The 17,386-nt window shown below is 33.8% G+C and overlaps 1 protein-coding gene across 1 annotated transcript; it reads left to right on the top strand.

Moving 5' to 3' along the window:
• The first annotated feature begins 2,845 nt into the window (after positions 1-2,845).
• Positions 2,846-5,969, top strand: LOC104108086 (bidirectional sugar transporter SWEET5). The gene is made up of 5 exons (XM_009617064.4): positions 2,846-3,065; positions 3,233-3,269; positions 3,558-3,936; positions 4,602-4,721; positions 5,571-5,969. Exons 1-5 carry the CDS (start codon positions 2,852-2,854, stop codon positions 5,742-5,744), a joined length of 924 nt encoding a protein of 307 aa, XP_009615359.2. The 5' UTR covers positions 2,846-2,851; the 3' UTR covers positions 5,745-5,969.
• Positions 5,970-17,386: the final 11,417 nt, after the last annotated feature.

Genomic DNA, 17,386 nt, shown 5'->3' with positions numbered 1-17,386 from the left:
TACTCACAAATAACAGAAAAATTAAGATCGCAGCCGACTGGTTGACGTTTAACTCTCAAACCATAGCGAACAAATAAAAAAAGGATAACCAAAGTGAATAAAAGCAGACATTCATCTTTTTCATTTGATAATACGATATTAAAGTTTTATAATGTTCTCGAATGAAAGAGTCGGGTCGGGGCAGATGTAGTGTTAGAGTTATGGATCCATAAATAATAAGTATAAAATAATATATTTCGAATTAAGCAAATCAAATTAATTGTGGTTGAAACTTGAACGCGAACTCATAAAGTTTGAATTAACACCCAATATGAGGTAATTATCTTTCCCAAATTTCACTTAAGCATAGTTATTTTTCAACGAGGCATTTGTTGAACAATTTTTATGTTTAGTACAACCAGTAATGTGTAAAGTACATCACTAGAGGCGGGTTTAGTGCATTAGCTGAGGATTCATCCGAAGCAAGTTACATTTTGAAATATATATTAGTACAAAAATAAAATTTAAACTCAATAAATCAAATAAGAAACAATAGAATTCCAAATTTACACGTACAAAGTTTAAATTTTGAACACAAAGTATACATCACTAACACCATTTTGTTACACAAGAATTTGTAATTATTAGTATTTTAGTTATTATAATGTCTCAACCAACTTACAACTCACATTAATGGGCGGTAAGTTTTGTCGTGATATTACTCAATGACTTTATTTTGTCTGGTTGTCTCCAACTTTAACTGCTTCTGTTCTGCCTACACAACATCTAGTCATTATTTTTGTTTACTATTACACTTGCAAACGTTACATTGTTACCAAGTAAAACAGAAAACAAAACGTTACATTGTTAGATGGTAAATGAACAAAGACATTATAAGGATTTAGTGTTTGATGAGGATAGAATTAAGACACTGGCGAACCTAGAAATATTTTTAACGGTATTTAAATTTGAAAGAAGTAAAGGATGTTTAATATGTGTTATATACTTCTAAAATGTAATATTTTATCTATATACACAATATAATTTTTTGATAAAGGGTGGTCAGTATATATATATATATATATATATATATATATATATATATATATATATATATATATATATATATATATATATATAGAGAGAGAGAGAGTGTAAAAAGTTTGTTGAAAATTAAGTCATTAACCAACGTATAGAAACAAAAGAAGCCTATGAAGTTTGACTATAATATGGTGTGAGAAAACTTGAAGTGTAATAAAAAACAAGTCAAAGATTGGATGACGTTTCGCACGAGTAACGTCCATGGGTGTGTGCCACAGAAAATATCTAATGCCTTAAGCTGTGACGTCACGATGAAAGGCAACCGATAAGGACGGGTCAAGCAGGACTGACATACCGGCAAACTTTTGAAGAAGGGATACACATATTATCTTAGACGAATCTCGCATTAAAATAAGAAAGAAACTGAAGTGTTAGGCACAACACAAATTTTCGTACGAGCTTAGGGCTAAAACGGGCAATGCATGTCATAGACTAGAGTCGTGACACAAGCCATGACATAAAAGTGCAAAAGAAAATTGAAAAACAAACTGCAAAAAGAAAGAAAAAAAATACACATCATGTCAATGATTTGCGACACATGATTTACAAGTTTGATATATCAAGTTTTCCATGTTTTTACTTCACATATATTTCAAGCATTTCACGTTCGTTACATGACTGACCAGTTACCAATGGCAAGCATACAAACGATCATTATTATTTTCAGATTCTCAATTTTCCTTGACAAGCAAACAACACATAAACTCTGAAATTTCTATTACAACGTTGTCTGCCCAAAAAAATTCCATGGACCCCCCTTATTTTGACTTCCATGGCTAACAGTGTAATTTTTTTTAAAAACATTTATTATGTAAAAATAACTACAATATATCTGTTTATATAAGTGGCCGAATTAATAATCCAAAAAATAAGGCAATATTAATAGTGTAGTTTTTTTGCGCCCATTTTTTTATTTGTCATTTTGTTAAGGTTCTGATACTAGCACTAAAGAATTAGTATTTAATTGTAAATTATTTAACTAAATCAACCTTTATCTCTTTTCGAACTCTTTAGATCATTTATTGAAGCAATGATAAATTTGAAAAATTATAATTAATGTATTCTTAATTTTCTAATTGGAGGACCGGAGAAAATATCAATGTACAAAGCTAAATTTTCTTGCTTTATTCCCCTAGTCGAAAATAGGGAAGAAAAACATTGGCGTAATTGATAAAGTTGATGCCATATGATCAGGAGGTTACAGGTTCGAGTCGTAAAAATAATCTCTTGCAGAAATACAAATTAAGATTGCGTACAATAGACCCTTGTGATCCGATATTGCTTTTCCCGACCTCTTATATAACGAAATTTTAGTGCACCGAACGACCCTTTGTTCCCCTACCCAATTCCCTTCTCCCCTCTTCAGCCATAGGAAAGAAAAAGAAGATAAAAGTGGCAAAAGAGAAAAGGAAAAACTCTACCCAAGAAGGAAACAGAGAAACAATTACTCCTAATGCAACTCCTACCAGCTTGAAATGGATAAGGATAAATGGATAAGTTTTAGCTTTGAATTCAGTGTAAGCTAAAAGTAAAATCCATGCAAAAGTAATTAATTCTCTCTATTTCAAAATTTGTTTATTTGCTACTACAACTAGTGTTTTGACAATTATGTTCTTGAATGGAGTGCCTAGAGAGTTCTTCTCTCCCTCTTTCTCTCTTTCTTCATTTAACCTTCATTTAATCTAATTATTTTTTTTACTTTTTAATTTATTTTGTAATTTTCACCAATCAAATAGCAATACATGTCATAATACAAAGACAGAGACTTTGCATGTTTGAGTTTTTCATTTTTGGACAAAGCCAAACTCGACCTCTTCTCTTCTCCCTTTATAAGGTTAATCCATCTTCACTCTTTTCACCATCTTCACTTCACACAATCACTCCACAAAATCTCTTCTTTTCTTTCATTTTTCTTTTCTTTCTCATTTGCTTCTTAGCTATGGTTTTCGATAGAGATATTGCCCGTTTTGCTGTTGGTGTTATTGGTTAGTTCTTCACACTTTAAGTCACCACAAAAAAAAAAAAAACAAAAAAAAACCACACACACATACAACAAAACACAAACATAGAATTAGAGTTAAAGAATTGTTAGTTTTAATTTTTTAAGGGAAAAGCTGATGGGTTTTTTCTATTTTTCTATTTTTATTTTCAGGGAATGTCATTGCACTCATCTTGTTCTTGTCACCCTTGTAAGCTTCAATTTCCATTATTTCTCAATAGCTTTTCTTTATTTAGTTTAGTAAAAAAGTTTTTATAAACAACATTTATATAAGTTCCTTCGTTATATTTTATTTTATGGGAAAGTGTTTTGACTCATCATAGAGTTTAAATTTTAAATAAAAAGGACATGAAATTCATGATTTGAAACTCATAAATAGGTCTTATATATGTAGCTTAATTATCTGATTATCATGAGAGAAAATTTTCAAGATTACTAATTTGTTCACAAATTTTTGTTTTAATTTGATTAATTACAGGCCAACTTTCATACGTATATGGAAAAACAAGTCAGTGCAGCAATTTTCTCCTATACCGTACCTTGCCACATTTGTCAACTGTGGGCTTTGGGTGTTGTACGGTATCCCTTGGGTACAACCAAACAGCATCTTAGTTGTGACAATTAATGGCACTGGACTTGTCATTGAGATCGTGTACTTAGCGCTGTTTTTCTTGTACTCTGATCGTAAGCTAAGGACGAAAGTTTTTCTTGTCATTCTTGGTGAAATTATCTTTGTTGCTACACTTGCAATTTGTGTTCTAAGTTTTGTCCATGGAAACAAGAAAAGAGCTGCTATTGTTGGTAGCATTTGCATGGTTGGCAACATTTTGATGTATGCTTCCCCTTTGGCCGTCATGGTAACTACTTTCTTTCTTTTTTGTTCTTTTTTCGTATATGCGGGTTCTTCAAAAATAAATATCGTCGGGTGCGTGTAAGATCCTTTAAAAAGTTGGAGGATCCTACACGGGTGCGCGACATAATTTTTGAAGAGTCCGAGCAACATATAGCTTTATCTTGCATGTTACAAAAACTTGTCACTATGGTGGAGCTACAACCAGTTGCAGATGCAGGATTTTCTTTAAGAGGTTTTTTAAAAAAAAGTTAAAAAATCGAAAAAAAGATGTGGCCAATTGAAATTGAGCGAGTGACCTAATAAAGATCTTGAACTCCTTAACCACTTGAGCTATCCTTTTTGGGTTTATCAAAGGGATTCAAAATATAATATATCGAGGTGCAAATCGAATTTTTCCTTATATAAAAAAAAAGGGCAGTCCGGTGTCTTATATATACCGTTTAATTTTCCGGCGAAACTGGTTCAGTGAACCCTCTTCCGCCCCTTAAATCTGCCCCGGCTATCGCCACCGAAGAATGATCGGTTGAACATTCTCACTGAAAAATTATACTATTATACAATATTTTCTTTGGTTGTTTGGTTTAAGAAAGAAAGGGAAAAAAAAAACAAGAAAAAGAGAATCATGGAAATGGCATTTCTAAACTAAAGTTTTACATGTTGTTATTGCAGAAACTGGTGATCAAGACCAAAAGTGTGGAGTACATGCCTTTCTTCCTTTCACTTTTCTCTTTTCTCAATGGTGTTAGTTGGACTGCCTATGCTCTTATCCGTTTTGACGCCTACATTCTTGTAAGTAGTACAAAAATAAACTGAATTTTTTTTATTCTTTTTCTTGCTTCTAATTTTTTTAAGTGGATTCTACGCGAATAAATAGTGGGGAGATAAGCATTATTTTTATAGAATTTAAATCTTACACCTACATAAATAACGTAGGTAGAAATTAATATTACGTGTATATGTACACTAATACATATGAATACATACATATACACTAAATATACACTAAGTTCGCAATAATTGTCACAAGGTAGTTGTGAAAGCGTACTCTCAACTCATTGACTTAAAATTATGAATTGGATTATCTAACGTTTACATTTTTGGCATTTAACATATCTATGGTCAAGATGACAATCTTTTTTACGTTTATAACTCTCTCCTTATTGAAACAGCCGTTCTAAAAAAGAAAAAGGGAACTTTTTATATTGATTCTGTGATGTCACAGTAGTAGTAATTTTAGTATGATAGCTCTAACTTAACCACCAAAACAAAACTTTCTTGGCTTGTAATTTATCTCGTTAAGCTAACAAAGATCTTTAAGTTGTTCCAAGTATCAATGAGAAAATGAAAGTTATTCATAGCAACCATATAAATTTGTATGGAAATAACCTATATTATATTTAAAAAATAGGAATTAGCTATAAATATCATCGCGAATTTGTCGCTAAGTAGCCCGTAACTAATATGATATTTTGATAATAGACGGATTTTTGTTGTTTAGCGACAGAATTTGTCCCTCGCATTCCTGCTTTTTGTAGTTAATATTAATTCTAATTCGGAATTTTCCAATTGACCAATATCCATTTCTATGATTATCAATCTTATTTTAAATATTTTAATGCCCATACTTTGTTGTTTCAGGCACCAAATTCGATGGGAACTGTTCTTGGGCTGGCCCAATTGCTGCTTTATGCTACATATTACAAGTCCACTAAGAGACAAATAGCAGAAAGAGAGACCAAAGGAGAGTTAGTCATGGCTGAAAAATCTGTCACTGGGGTGGCCCAAAAGCCTAGAAATGATTCTAGAGTTTAAGTTTAATTTGTGGTTTTCATAAAGCCCATTTAACTTTAGTAATTGGTGTATTTAGCCAGACTTCTTTTGGGTCTTTTGCTCTTCATTAGCTTCCCTAGTCCCCCACCCCCACCCCCCAAACCTCCCCTCTGGGTGCCTAAGGTGCCCTATGTACCCCCTTTCAATATGTAACAATGGTACAAATAACATGGAAATTAAGCTGAAAAGTCAGCAGTTTTCATTACAGTTGTTGCTTCAATGAATATAACTATTTCTGGTTATTACAATCAAACCTCTCTATAACAGTCTCGTATATTACAGTCAAATCTCTCTATAACAGTCTCGTTTGTTCAGAATATTTTTGGATGTTATAGCAAAATATTGTTATAGAGAGCATATATTATAACTAACATAAAAATTGATTTCGAAATAATTTGGCTTTTATAGAGAAGTGTTGTTATATAGGAATATTGTTATAGATAAATTTGACTGTATATTTCAAAAAATGAAGTCAATCTATGATGCTCGACTTTATAGAGGGTTCTTCACATTTAAGATTTTTTGTAAATACACACAGATTATCAGTACAACTCAATGCAGTACTTGTATCTGCACATCTCAGATTTATTTGCACAAAAACTGATGAAATAAACATGCCTAAATACACAAAAAATAGATTTTCATCTGATTGATTTTCTCTGCTTCAGAAGCATCAATTTTTCTTCGAGTCAAACAAGTCGAACATCTAGCTAAACATCGGTATATGTACTGACTAAAACTGTAGTAACTACCAACTTGCTTTCTGCATAAGCTACTTTTGTAAAGGACAATTCGGTACGCTAAGCTTTCGCTATGCGCGGTGTCAGGGGAAGGATCGGACCACAAGGGTCTATTGTACGCAACTTTACTCTGTATTTCTGCAAGAGGCTGTTTCTACGGTTCGATCCAGTGACCTCTTGATTACATAGCAGTAATTTTATCAGTTACGTCAAGGCTCCGCTTTGTAAGCTACTTCTATAAGTTCTTTCAAATTCAATTTCCAAGACAATGAAACTGAAGTAACTATGCATTCTCGAAAGAAAAAAGACAGATAATACCATCATTTGTTTCTCTGTTTCAGATCATCGCCCAGTGTACTAGACTAGAGCTTGATTTAAGCCAGCAATGAGCATCATTGGGCTGGTCGATATAGTTTCATCAAAAACTGCTCAATCAACTGCGCTTCAATCTCAAACTAGTTGGATCGGCTATAAAAATCCTTATTGTTATAAATCTGTATTGCTGTAATAAATAATTAAATCATTAAACTTTTTAAAATATATAAATAAAACAAAAAGTTAGCAATACTTGTTTAAAGAAATAATTTCTGGAAAAATAGTGTAGGAATAAATCGAGCTCACTGAATACACAGTGTGTCCTTAAGGAAATTATTCTCCTCAAGTACCCGGGGTGCTGGAATATATACTCCCAGGATAGAACGATTTAACTCACCGGAGTGTTGGTACCAAAACGCCGGTAAACAGCGAGCCACTCGAAAGCTGTAAAACACACTGGAATTTTTGTGCAGAAGAAGCCGAAGCCGAAGCCGAGCCGAGCGAGCGACGACGACGACGGTGCGAGGCTTACCTTCTTCTTAACTCTTTAAGAGCTAGAAGAAGAGCAATTATATATATACCCATCAAAAGCTTTTTTTTCCTCCAATATGGGACAATGTCCCTTCGCAAGGAGGGAAACTCAAATATTTTATATTCACTCCATTTTTCATTCACCCTCTTTAAGCTACACAAGCTTAAAATTCCAACACTTCTTTCATTCCACTCTACTCAGACCTGCTTCATCTCAAATTCTCAATCCTAGTACTCACGGATTCGAGCCGTGAAAACAGTCTTTTGAAGAAATACAGAGTAAGACTGCGTACGATAGACACTTGTAGTCCGACCCTTCTCCGGACCCCGCGCATAACGGGTGTTAGTGCACCGGGCTACCCTTTAGGAGTGCTCTAAAACTGGAGATTTACAAGTTCCCAACCAGAACCAAAAGAGACTCAGCAACATTTAAAAACAATCACAGGAAAAACAAAAATGTAGGATAGAAAGTGAAAGAAATGAACCCCATTTATGATAATAATCATTTTAGTTAAATCTCTGCTTATAAATGGAAGCATTATTTTCCAAAGCTCTCTTCAGAAGTTTGTCTCTTGCTTACTGGCAGCACATAACTTGTATAATGCCAAATTGCCAATGTCTGAAAAAATGGTTATGACGCGACTAGCTCTAATTAGCTGTGCTCCTTATAACTACCTACTGCTAACTTACTACTTATGGCAATGCCAAATTCAACTTTGCTGAGAAATATATAAATTGCAGAAGCTGTGCAACGAAGAGCAAAGAAACTGGCGTTTTTGGAGAAAGGATTTGAGACTAAACAAACATCAGATCATTAATATTTGCAAACTGAATATCACAATCTGCATCTCTTTCAATTTACCATTGATTACATCTAGTTCATATACTTCAAATTTTAATGTCTTTGGACCATCTCCTTCCTCTCTCGAAGGCTCATTTCGCTCACGCAAAGGATGGGCAAATCGGTTAACAGGTAAAAGTTTATCGTCTACCTCAACTAGGTAGAAGTTGATTGGACTTTGGGTGAGCTGCCAATAAGTTGTTATTCCCGCCAATATTGATGTATTTGTAAATAATAATTCTGCAAAATAAAAGTTATCGTAATAAAACACTAATAAATTCGAGCCCACTGAATTCATAGTGTTTCCTTAAGAAATTTAATCCCCTCCTAGTACCCAAGATAATGGATTATTTCCTCCCAGGATAGAACGAATAACACACTGGTGTAGCGGTACTTCAAACCCCAGTGTTTCAGCGAACACAAAGTTCGGTAGTAAATCATACTTACAGTTGCTTTGTTTGAAGTTAAAAACAATGCAGAACGAATGAGTAGAAACTCAGAAAATCGTATGGAAATGCTGAGAGGAAGGAGTGCAATGTATAACCAAATCTGTTGAGCGATTTTGTGTGTTGTGTGTTAAGTGTTGAGTGTTGAGTGTTGAGTGTTGAGTGTCTTTCTTCAACAGCTACTGCATATATATATATATATAGCAGCCAGTGTTGAATAGCATTAGCTTGTTTGTGGAGCAAACACATTCATCTTTGTGGAGCAAGCACATTCATGGTGGGAAGAGCATTAGGCGGCTGCCAAATGGTCAATACACGGATTGGAAAATATTCGTTACAAATGCGGATAATCTTACGTTAATATTTCCTATTAACAAATAAATTTGGTCTAAAATATTATTCAATCAATCGATCATTTGACCAAATCCAAATCCAAATCCAAATCCAAATTCGAAGCCGAAGCCGAAGCCTAAGCCGAAGCCGAGCCGAGCGAGCGACGACGACGACAACGCGAGGCTTGCTTTCTTCTTAACTCTTTAAGAGCTACAAGAAGAGCAATTATATATATACCCACCAAAAATCTTTTTCTCTTCCAATATGGGACAATGTCTCATTGTCAAGAGGGGAAAACTTAAAATTTTACTCAAAATTTTATTTTTCCCCCATTTCCCATTCACCCTCATTTTAAGAATATTTCATCTTAAAAACAAAACCTCAACAATCCCCCACATGAATGAGGAATGGCTATATCACGGAAGGATTAATCGCATGTGGATAAGTAGGTTTCCCTTTGAACTTTCCGTAGTAAACTTATGTCGGATATACTCGGTCAATCGGTAGATTTGATATCTTTGAACCGTTGATCTTTGGTGTATACCTAGACAACCATAAGTCACACAATCAACCCTTAACCGTCTTTGGTTCTCATTGTTGTGTTCGTTTCAGCCATGAACACTGCCTGGTTTCATAAGTGCGTAGAGAACTTGCCTTACAAAGTTCTCCTTGAAGCGTCTAATACTTTACACTTACATAGGTGATTCATAAACGTGTCATCCTGTAGATACACTATTTGATATACCCCGTATCAAATTTAGAAATCATTAAAAAGTCTTAATGCTTTATCCTTGGTACTGAACATTGTCTCATCACGAGAACGGACTAAAATTTTATTTGACAATGTTGAACCGTCATTAATGACTTTGTTTGATCTCCTTGAACCTAGATCTTGGGATCTCCAGTCTTCTAGGTAGAGTTACCGCCACAATGACTTGTTCTCGGCCATAGCCCCATTCCCCTTGATGATTTCTCAACTACCTCTCTAGTTAGGCCTTTTGTAAGTGGATCCGACACATTATCACTTGACTTTACATAGTCAATCGTGATAATTCCTCTAGAGAGTAATTGCCTAACGGTTTTATGTCTTCGTCGTATATGACGAGATTTACCGTTATACATAATGCTCCCAGCCCTTCCAATTGTCGCTTGACTATCACAATGTATGCATATTGGTGCCAACGGTTTGGGCCAAAATGGAATGTCTTCCAAGAAATTCCGGAGCCATTCAGCTTCTTCACCGGCTTTATCTAAGGCTATGAATTCAGCCTCCATTGTAGAGCGGGCAATACATGTTTGTTTGGACGACTTCCAAGATACCGCTCCTCCACCAATAGTGAATACATATCTACTCGTGGACTTAGAATCAGTTGAACCGGTGATCCAATTTGCATCACAGTATCCCTCAATCACCGCAGAAAATTTAATGTAGTGCAATTCAAAGTTCTGGGTATGTTCTAAATATCCCAAAACTCGTTTCATTGCCATCCAATGAGATTGGCCTGGATTGCTCGTATATCGACTCAGTTTACTTATAGCACAAGCTATATCTGGTCGTGTACAATTCATGATATACATTAAGCATCCCAACACACGAGCATAATCCAATTGTGATATGCTTTGGCCTTTATTCTTTGCTAATGCAAGATTCACGTCAATTGGAGTCTTTGCAACTTTAAAGCCCAAGTGCTTGAATTTTTCAAGTACTGTCTTAATATAATGAGATTGTGACAATGCCAGACCTTGAGGAGTCTTATGGATCTTAATTCCCAAAATTAAATCAGCAACTCCCAAGTCTTTCATATCAAACTTGCTATTGAGCATATGCTTAGTAGCATTTATGTTGGCAATGTCATTACTCATTATCAGCATATCATCCACATATAGGCAAACAATGACTATGTGATTTGGAACATTTTTAATGTACACACATTTATCACATTCCTTTATCTTAAAATCATTTAACAACATTGTTTGGTCAAATTTTGCATGCCATTGTTTGGGTGCTTGTTTTAGTCCCTAAAGAGACTTAACAAGTCTACATACCTTCTTTTCTCTACCTGAAACCACAAACCCTTCAGGTTGTTCCATGTAAATTTCTTCCTCCAACTCTCCATTTAAGAAGGCCGTCTTAACATCCATTTGATGAATTTCAAGACCATACACTGCAGCTAATGCTACTAACATCCGTATGGACGTAATTCTTGTAACTGGAGAGTATGTATCAAAGTAGTCTAGACCTTCTCGTTGTCTATACCCTTTGACTACGAGCCTTGCCTTAAATTTATCAATAGTGCCATCATCTTTGATTTTTCTCTTAAAAATCCATTTAGAACCCAAAGGTTTATTTCCAGGAGGAAGATCAACCAATTCCCATGTATGGTTGTTCAATATGGATTCTATTTCACTATTGACTGCCTCTTTCCAAAACAATGATTCCGAAGAAGTCATAGCTTCTTTAAATGTTTGAGGCTCATTCTCCAATAAGAAAGTCACAAAATCTGGTCCAAATGAAGTAGACGTTCTTTGACGTTTACTACGTCTTGGATCCTCCTGATTACATGTACTTTCTTTTGTTTCTTCCCGAGGTCGTTTAGATCCTTCACCAAACGACTCACATTCCTTTTTAAACGGATATATATTTTCAAAGAACTCAGCATTATCTGATTCTATAACCGTATTATTATGAATGTCGCAATTTTCTGATTTATGAACCAGAAATCGATATGCTTTACTATTTGTCGCATATCCTATGAAAACACAATCAACGGTTTTCGGTCCTATCTTTACCCTTTTGGGTTTAGGAACTTGCACTTTTGCCAAACACCCCCACACTTTAAAATAATTCAAGTTGGGCTTCCTTCCTTTCCATTTTTCATATGGAATGGATTGTGTTTTGCTATGGGGCACTCGATTTAATATTCGATTAGCCGTAAGAATGGCTTCCCCCCACAAGTTCTGTGGCAAACCAGAACTTATCAACAACGCATTCATCATCTCCTTTAATGTGCGATTCTTTCTTTCCGCAATCCCATTAGATTGGGGCGTGTAAGGGGCTGTTGTTTGATGAATAATTCCATATTCTAAACATATTTCTTCAAAAGGAGATTCATATTCACCACCCCTATCACTTCTTATCATTTTTACTTTCTTGTTAAGTTGCGTTTCAACTTCATTTTTGTATTGCCTGAATGCGTCTATTGCTTCATCTTTACTATTCAGTAAGTAAACATAGCAATATCGAGTACCATCGTCAATAAAAGTTATGAAATACTTCTTTCCACCGCGAGATGGTATTGACTTCATGTCACAAATATCTGTGTGAATTAAGTCTAAAGGATTTGAATTCCTTTCAACTGACTTATAAGGATGTTTAACATACTTAGATTCCACACATGTTTGACATTTTGATTTTTCGCATTCAAACTTGGGCAGTACTTCCAAGTTAATCATTTTTCGCAAGGTTTTATAATTGACATGACCCAAACGTACATGCCATAAATCATTTGACTCAAGTAAGTAAGAAGAAGCTGAAATATTATTATTGTTTTCCACAACCATTACATTCAGATTGAAAAAGCTCTCGGTGAGGTAACCTTTTCATACAAATATTTCATTCTTACTAATGACAACCTTGTTGGACACAAAAATGCACTTAAAACCGTGCTTAACAAGAAGTCCAGTAGAGACTAAATTCTTTCTCATTTCGGGAACATGAAGGACATTGTTCAAAGTCATGACCTTGCCAGAAGTCATTTTCAGAAATATCTTCCCATATCCTTCAACTTTTGCTGTTGAAGCATTTCCCATATAAACTGTCTCTCCGGGTCCAGCAGGAGCATAAGTAGCAAAAGCTTCTCTAACTGCACAAACATGGCGAGTGGCTCCTGAATCAAACCACCACAGTTTAGGATTTCCCACCAAGTTACATTCAGAAAGCATGGCACATAAGTTATCAACATCATCATGGTTTACTACCATATTTGCTTGACCCCTTTTCTTGTCTTTCTTCGGAGCACGACACTCCGTAGATTTGTGTCCGATTTTCCCACAGTTGTAGCAGTTTTCACTGAACCGCTTCTTGCTTGGGTTGTATTTCGGATCAGAAGCCTTCTTCCTCTTTTTGTTATCTTCAACAATATTTGCTCCAATTATTGTTGAATTTCCACGGCCTCTCCTTTCAGCAGCTTTATTGTCCTCTTCGATTCTCAACCGAACAATGAGATCTTCAAGGGACATTTCCTTTCGTTTGTGTTTCAAATAATTTTTGAAGTCCTTCCACAACGGAGGCAACTTCTCAATCATTGCTGCTACTTGGAATGCTTCGTTGATGACAAGACCTTCAGCAAGTAGATCATGAATAATCACTTGCAATTCCTGGACTTGGGTAATAACAGACTTGCTATCTACCATTTTGTAGTCCAAAAATTTTGCGGCAACGAATTTCTTCATCCCGGCATCTTCAGTTTTATATTTCTTTTCAAGCGCATTCCACAATTCTTTTGACGTCTCCACGCTACTGTATACATTATACAGATTATCATCCAGTCCGCTAAGAATATAATTCTTGCATAAAAAATCAGAATGCTTCCACGCTTCAATCACGAGAAAGCGTTCATTCTCTGGAGTTTTATCTGGCAGATCAGGAACATCTTCCTTGATAAACTTCTGTAGACATAACGTAGTTAGATAGAAGAACATCTTCTGCTGTCAGCGCTTGAAATCAATCCCGAAAAATTTTTCGGATTTTTTTGCCGGTGCCAACGCCGGTGTTCGGCTTGTCGATGCGTTGGCAGTCACCATCGGAACAACTTGGTTTTCGCTTTCAGAGTCGTCATTTTTTCTGTTAAAAAATGACACAAATCAAACGTTTAATACACGTTTTCAAACAGGAGTAAAAATCATGTAGATTTTAATCTCCAACAAAACGCCACGAAGGCTTTACTCTCCAAAACGGGAGTACACAAAACCACAAAGGTTTTAGTTTGCAGAATAATAAGAATAACATAAATACAGAAATAAATATTAAATTCCTTAAGATTGTTATTCCCCCCAATATTGTTGTATTTGTAAATAATAATTCTGCAAAATAAAAGTTATCGTAATGAAACAGTAATAAATTCGAGCCCACTGAATTCACAGTGTGTTCCTTAAGGAATTTAATCCCCTCCTAGTACCCAAGGTAATGGATTATTTCCTCCCAGGATAGAACGAATAACACACTGGTGTAGCGGTACTTCAAACCCCAGTGTTTCAGCGAACACAAAGTTCGGTAGCAAATCACACTTACAGGCTCTTTGTTTGAAGTTAAAAACAATGCAGAACGAAGGAGTAGAAACTCAGAAAATCGTATGAAAATGCTGAGAGGAAGGAGTGCAATGTATAGCCAAATCTGTTGAGCGATTTTGTGTGTTGTGTGTCTTTCTTCAACAGCTGCTGCACATATATATAGCAGCCAGTGTTGAAGAAGACCAAACGTCCACCCTCCATGGTGGAGCAAGCATTAGCTTGTTTGTGGAGCAAGCACATTCATCTTGGGAAGAGCATTAGGCGGCTGCCAAATGGTCAATACACGGATTGGAAAATCAATCATTTGACCAAATCCGAAGCCGAAGCCGTAGCCGTAGCCGTAGCCGAGCGAGCGACGACGACGACGACGGCGCGAGGCTTGCTTTCTTCTTAACTCTTTAAGAGCTACAAGAAGAGCAATTATATATATACCCACCAAAAATCTTTTCCTCTTCCAATATGGGACAATGTCTCATTGTCAAGAGGGGGAAACTTAAAATTTTACTCAAAATTTCATTTTCCCTCCATTTTCCATTCACCCTCGTTTTAAGAATATTTCATCTTAAAAACAAAATCTCAACATAAGTAACTTAATTTATTTTAATAATTCAAATCATTAATCTGATTGATATATTTAATTCATGTATGTCACTGTACTTGTTTAAATTATGGTAATTAAATTATCTATATAATTATTTCGTAATGAACATATGTTTACCAACAAAAATTATATTTCTTGAAATCACTTGTGAACTTCAAGAGAAACAAATACCAATCCTAATGCAACAAAACCAGAAAAGGAGAAAATAGTATTTGGACGAGCTTAAACTCTAACCAACAGAGGTAACAGGTAGCTAGTTCGAAATTTTGAGTATTATTTTTCAAATCAAATTTCTTGTGATTTCTTTTCATAGTGAAAATAAAATAGAATGTAGGAGGGGAATCAAATTAAAGAGTCAAAATCATCTAGAGAGCACAATTATAATTGATTAAGTAAGATAACATTCATACATCTCCAATCTCCAAGATTACAATATGAAAAAAAATAAAGACCAACTTAGCTTCAAACTAATAACTCAGAAAATAATTTCACCTTTGATTACATCTAATTCAAAAACTCTAAATTTCAAGGTTACAGCACCACCATTTGGACCCTCTGAGGCAAATCGGCTAACCTCCTATATTGACAAGGGTTTGGATGGGAATACCATTGATAAGCCCAAGATCTTTCTAACATTTTCGGAACAGTTCGACTTTATTGGCTTTTTTAGACGCTCGATACTTTTTAAACTATTATTTTAAAAAATAGTATTATTTATTATTTATTCTATAAAGAGCACTTTTCTTTTAATGAATAACATATTATAAAAATTAAGGTCAACATTTAATAAGTTAACTGACTCACTAATCATGAAAAATACTTTTCTTGTCCATCTTCATTCTCCCTTTCCAATATTTATCTTTTTCACTCCATTTTTGAAAATCTGATGCACATGTGAATGCCACTTAAATTCAAGATGTATTGATTTATATGTCTTTTATACTTTTTATATCAAGTATCACTTTAATTCAAAATGTATTTATATGTATATAATTGTTGTATATTTATTTGTAAAGTGCCATCTTATTTTAAGATGTATTTTTAATGTATATTTCAAATATATTTTATATGTCAAGTGCCATTTTAATTCAAGACGTATTTTTTATGTATATTTTTTTGTATATTTATATGCTATCTTAATTAAATTTAAGATATATTTTTATGTATATTTCACATGTCTAAGTGCCATCTTAATTGAAGATGTATTTTTTATGTATATTTTTGTATATTTTATATGTGTTAATTTAATGTATATTTTTTATATATACATTTTGTATATATTACCATATATTATTATCGAAGTAAGATCTTTATGTTAAGAAATAAAGAAAGAAGGAAGAGAAAAACTTAAGAAAGATAAATAAAAAGAAAACGAATGGAACAAATTTAGAAAATATATTGGATTCGGCAGAAAACAAATTTAAGAATATGAAGAAAAAGAAGGAAAGCTAATAGATAAAGAGGAAAAAAAAGGCATAATTATTTTACAAAGAATTATTGACTTTCCATTCAAATTGCTTATGTTTAGGGATTAATAATTAATATTCCTATTTTAATGGAACCGTGTGCTACAAATATAAATATTTTTCTGCCACAACTGTAATATTGAGTTTCATGCTAAGAATTTGTTATATTTCTTTTAAACTTTGACAGTTATGTAAAGTTCCCGACTTTATTTGGACTTCGAATCGTGGCCCAAAGGTCTAGCATGGACATCTGGCAAAATGATTTTTTTTTTAAAAACTATATATATATATTATAGTAAGGACTTATTTAACATTTTTTCATAGTTTTCCAATTTTCAATAAATAATTTAACTTTTTTAACAATTTATATACATACAATTCCTTAAAATGCTCTCACATCCGTTATTAATACCTTCAGTTAAGTGATTCAATTATATTCTTTCCTTTTATTCTCTCATCTCCTTTCTCCCTCTTATTCTATGCAATCAATTAATGTAGCTTTTCACTTAATGGTGGTCTCCACAAAAATCACACATAATGGTTGGCATTCATCAACATACATATGGTTTATTGCATTAAATTTGATTAATGTAAATTAATATAGCTGCTAAACATTAAATTAAAAAAACTTTGAAGCTTTGAATTTGATATTCGGGTTTTATAATTTTGTGATTTGTTTGGATTGAGTGTTCTTTCAAGTGACTAAGAATATCCTTTGAATTTTATAACTCAATTTTGAGGGAGACTAGTTAAGGATATAGTTGATTTTAGGCGAAAATTCATATTGAAACTCGAAAAAAGAAGAAGTTGCAGGAATTGTATCATAATTGTATCTGATACATCAATACCTAAAATATAATTGATACATCACAAATACATTTAACTTATATTTGATACATTAATACCTAAAATAATACATGATACAATACCAATATAATTATCATACATTGTGATGCGAATTGCGATACATTTTTGAAAAATTGTTACACATTGTGATCTTCATATTTTTGTATTTCAATCACTACTTTAAACTTAAAATCTGATATAATATTGTATTAGCAT

The sequence above is a fragment of the Nicotiana tomentosiformis genome, chromosome 8, assembly GCF_000390325.3.
Source record: "Nicotiana tomentosiformis chromosome 8, ASM39032v3, whole genome shotgun sequence".
NCBI lineage: Eukaryota > Viridiplantae > Streptophyta > Magnoliopsida > Solanales > Solanaceae > Nicotiana > Nicotiana tomentosiformis.
This window is presented reverse-complemented; position numbering and strand designations above follow the sequence as displayed.

Excerpts from the sequence above, each read along its gene's own strand:
- LOC104108086 (XM_009617064.4), top strand. The coding sequence starts at position 2,852 with ATGTTTGAGTTTTTCATTTTTGGACAAAGCCAAACTCGACCTCTTCTC. Across the intron at positions 3,066-3,232 it reads TTTTGCTGTTGGTGTTATTG|GGAATGTCATTGCACTCATC; the intron begins GTTAGTTCTTCA and ends TTTTATTTTCAG. Across the intron at positions 4,722-5,570 it reads GTTTTGACGCCTACATTCTT|GCACCAAATTCGATGGGAAC; the intron begins GTAAGTAGTACA and ends TTGTTGTTTCAG.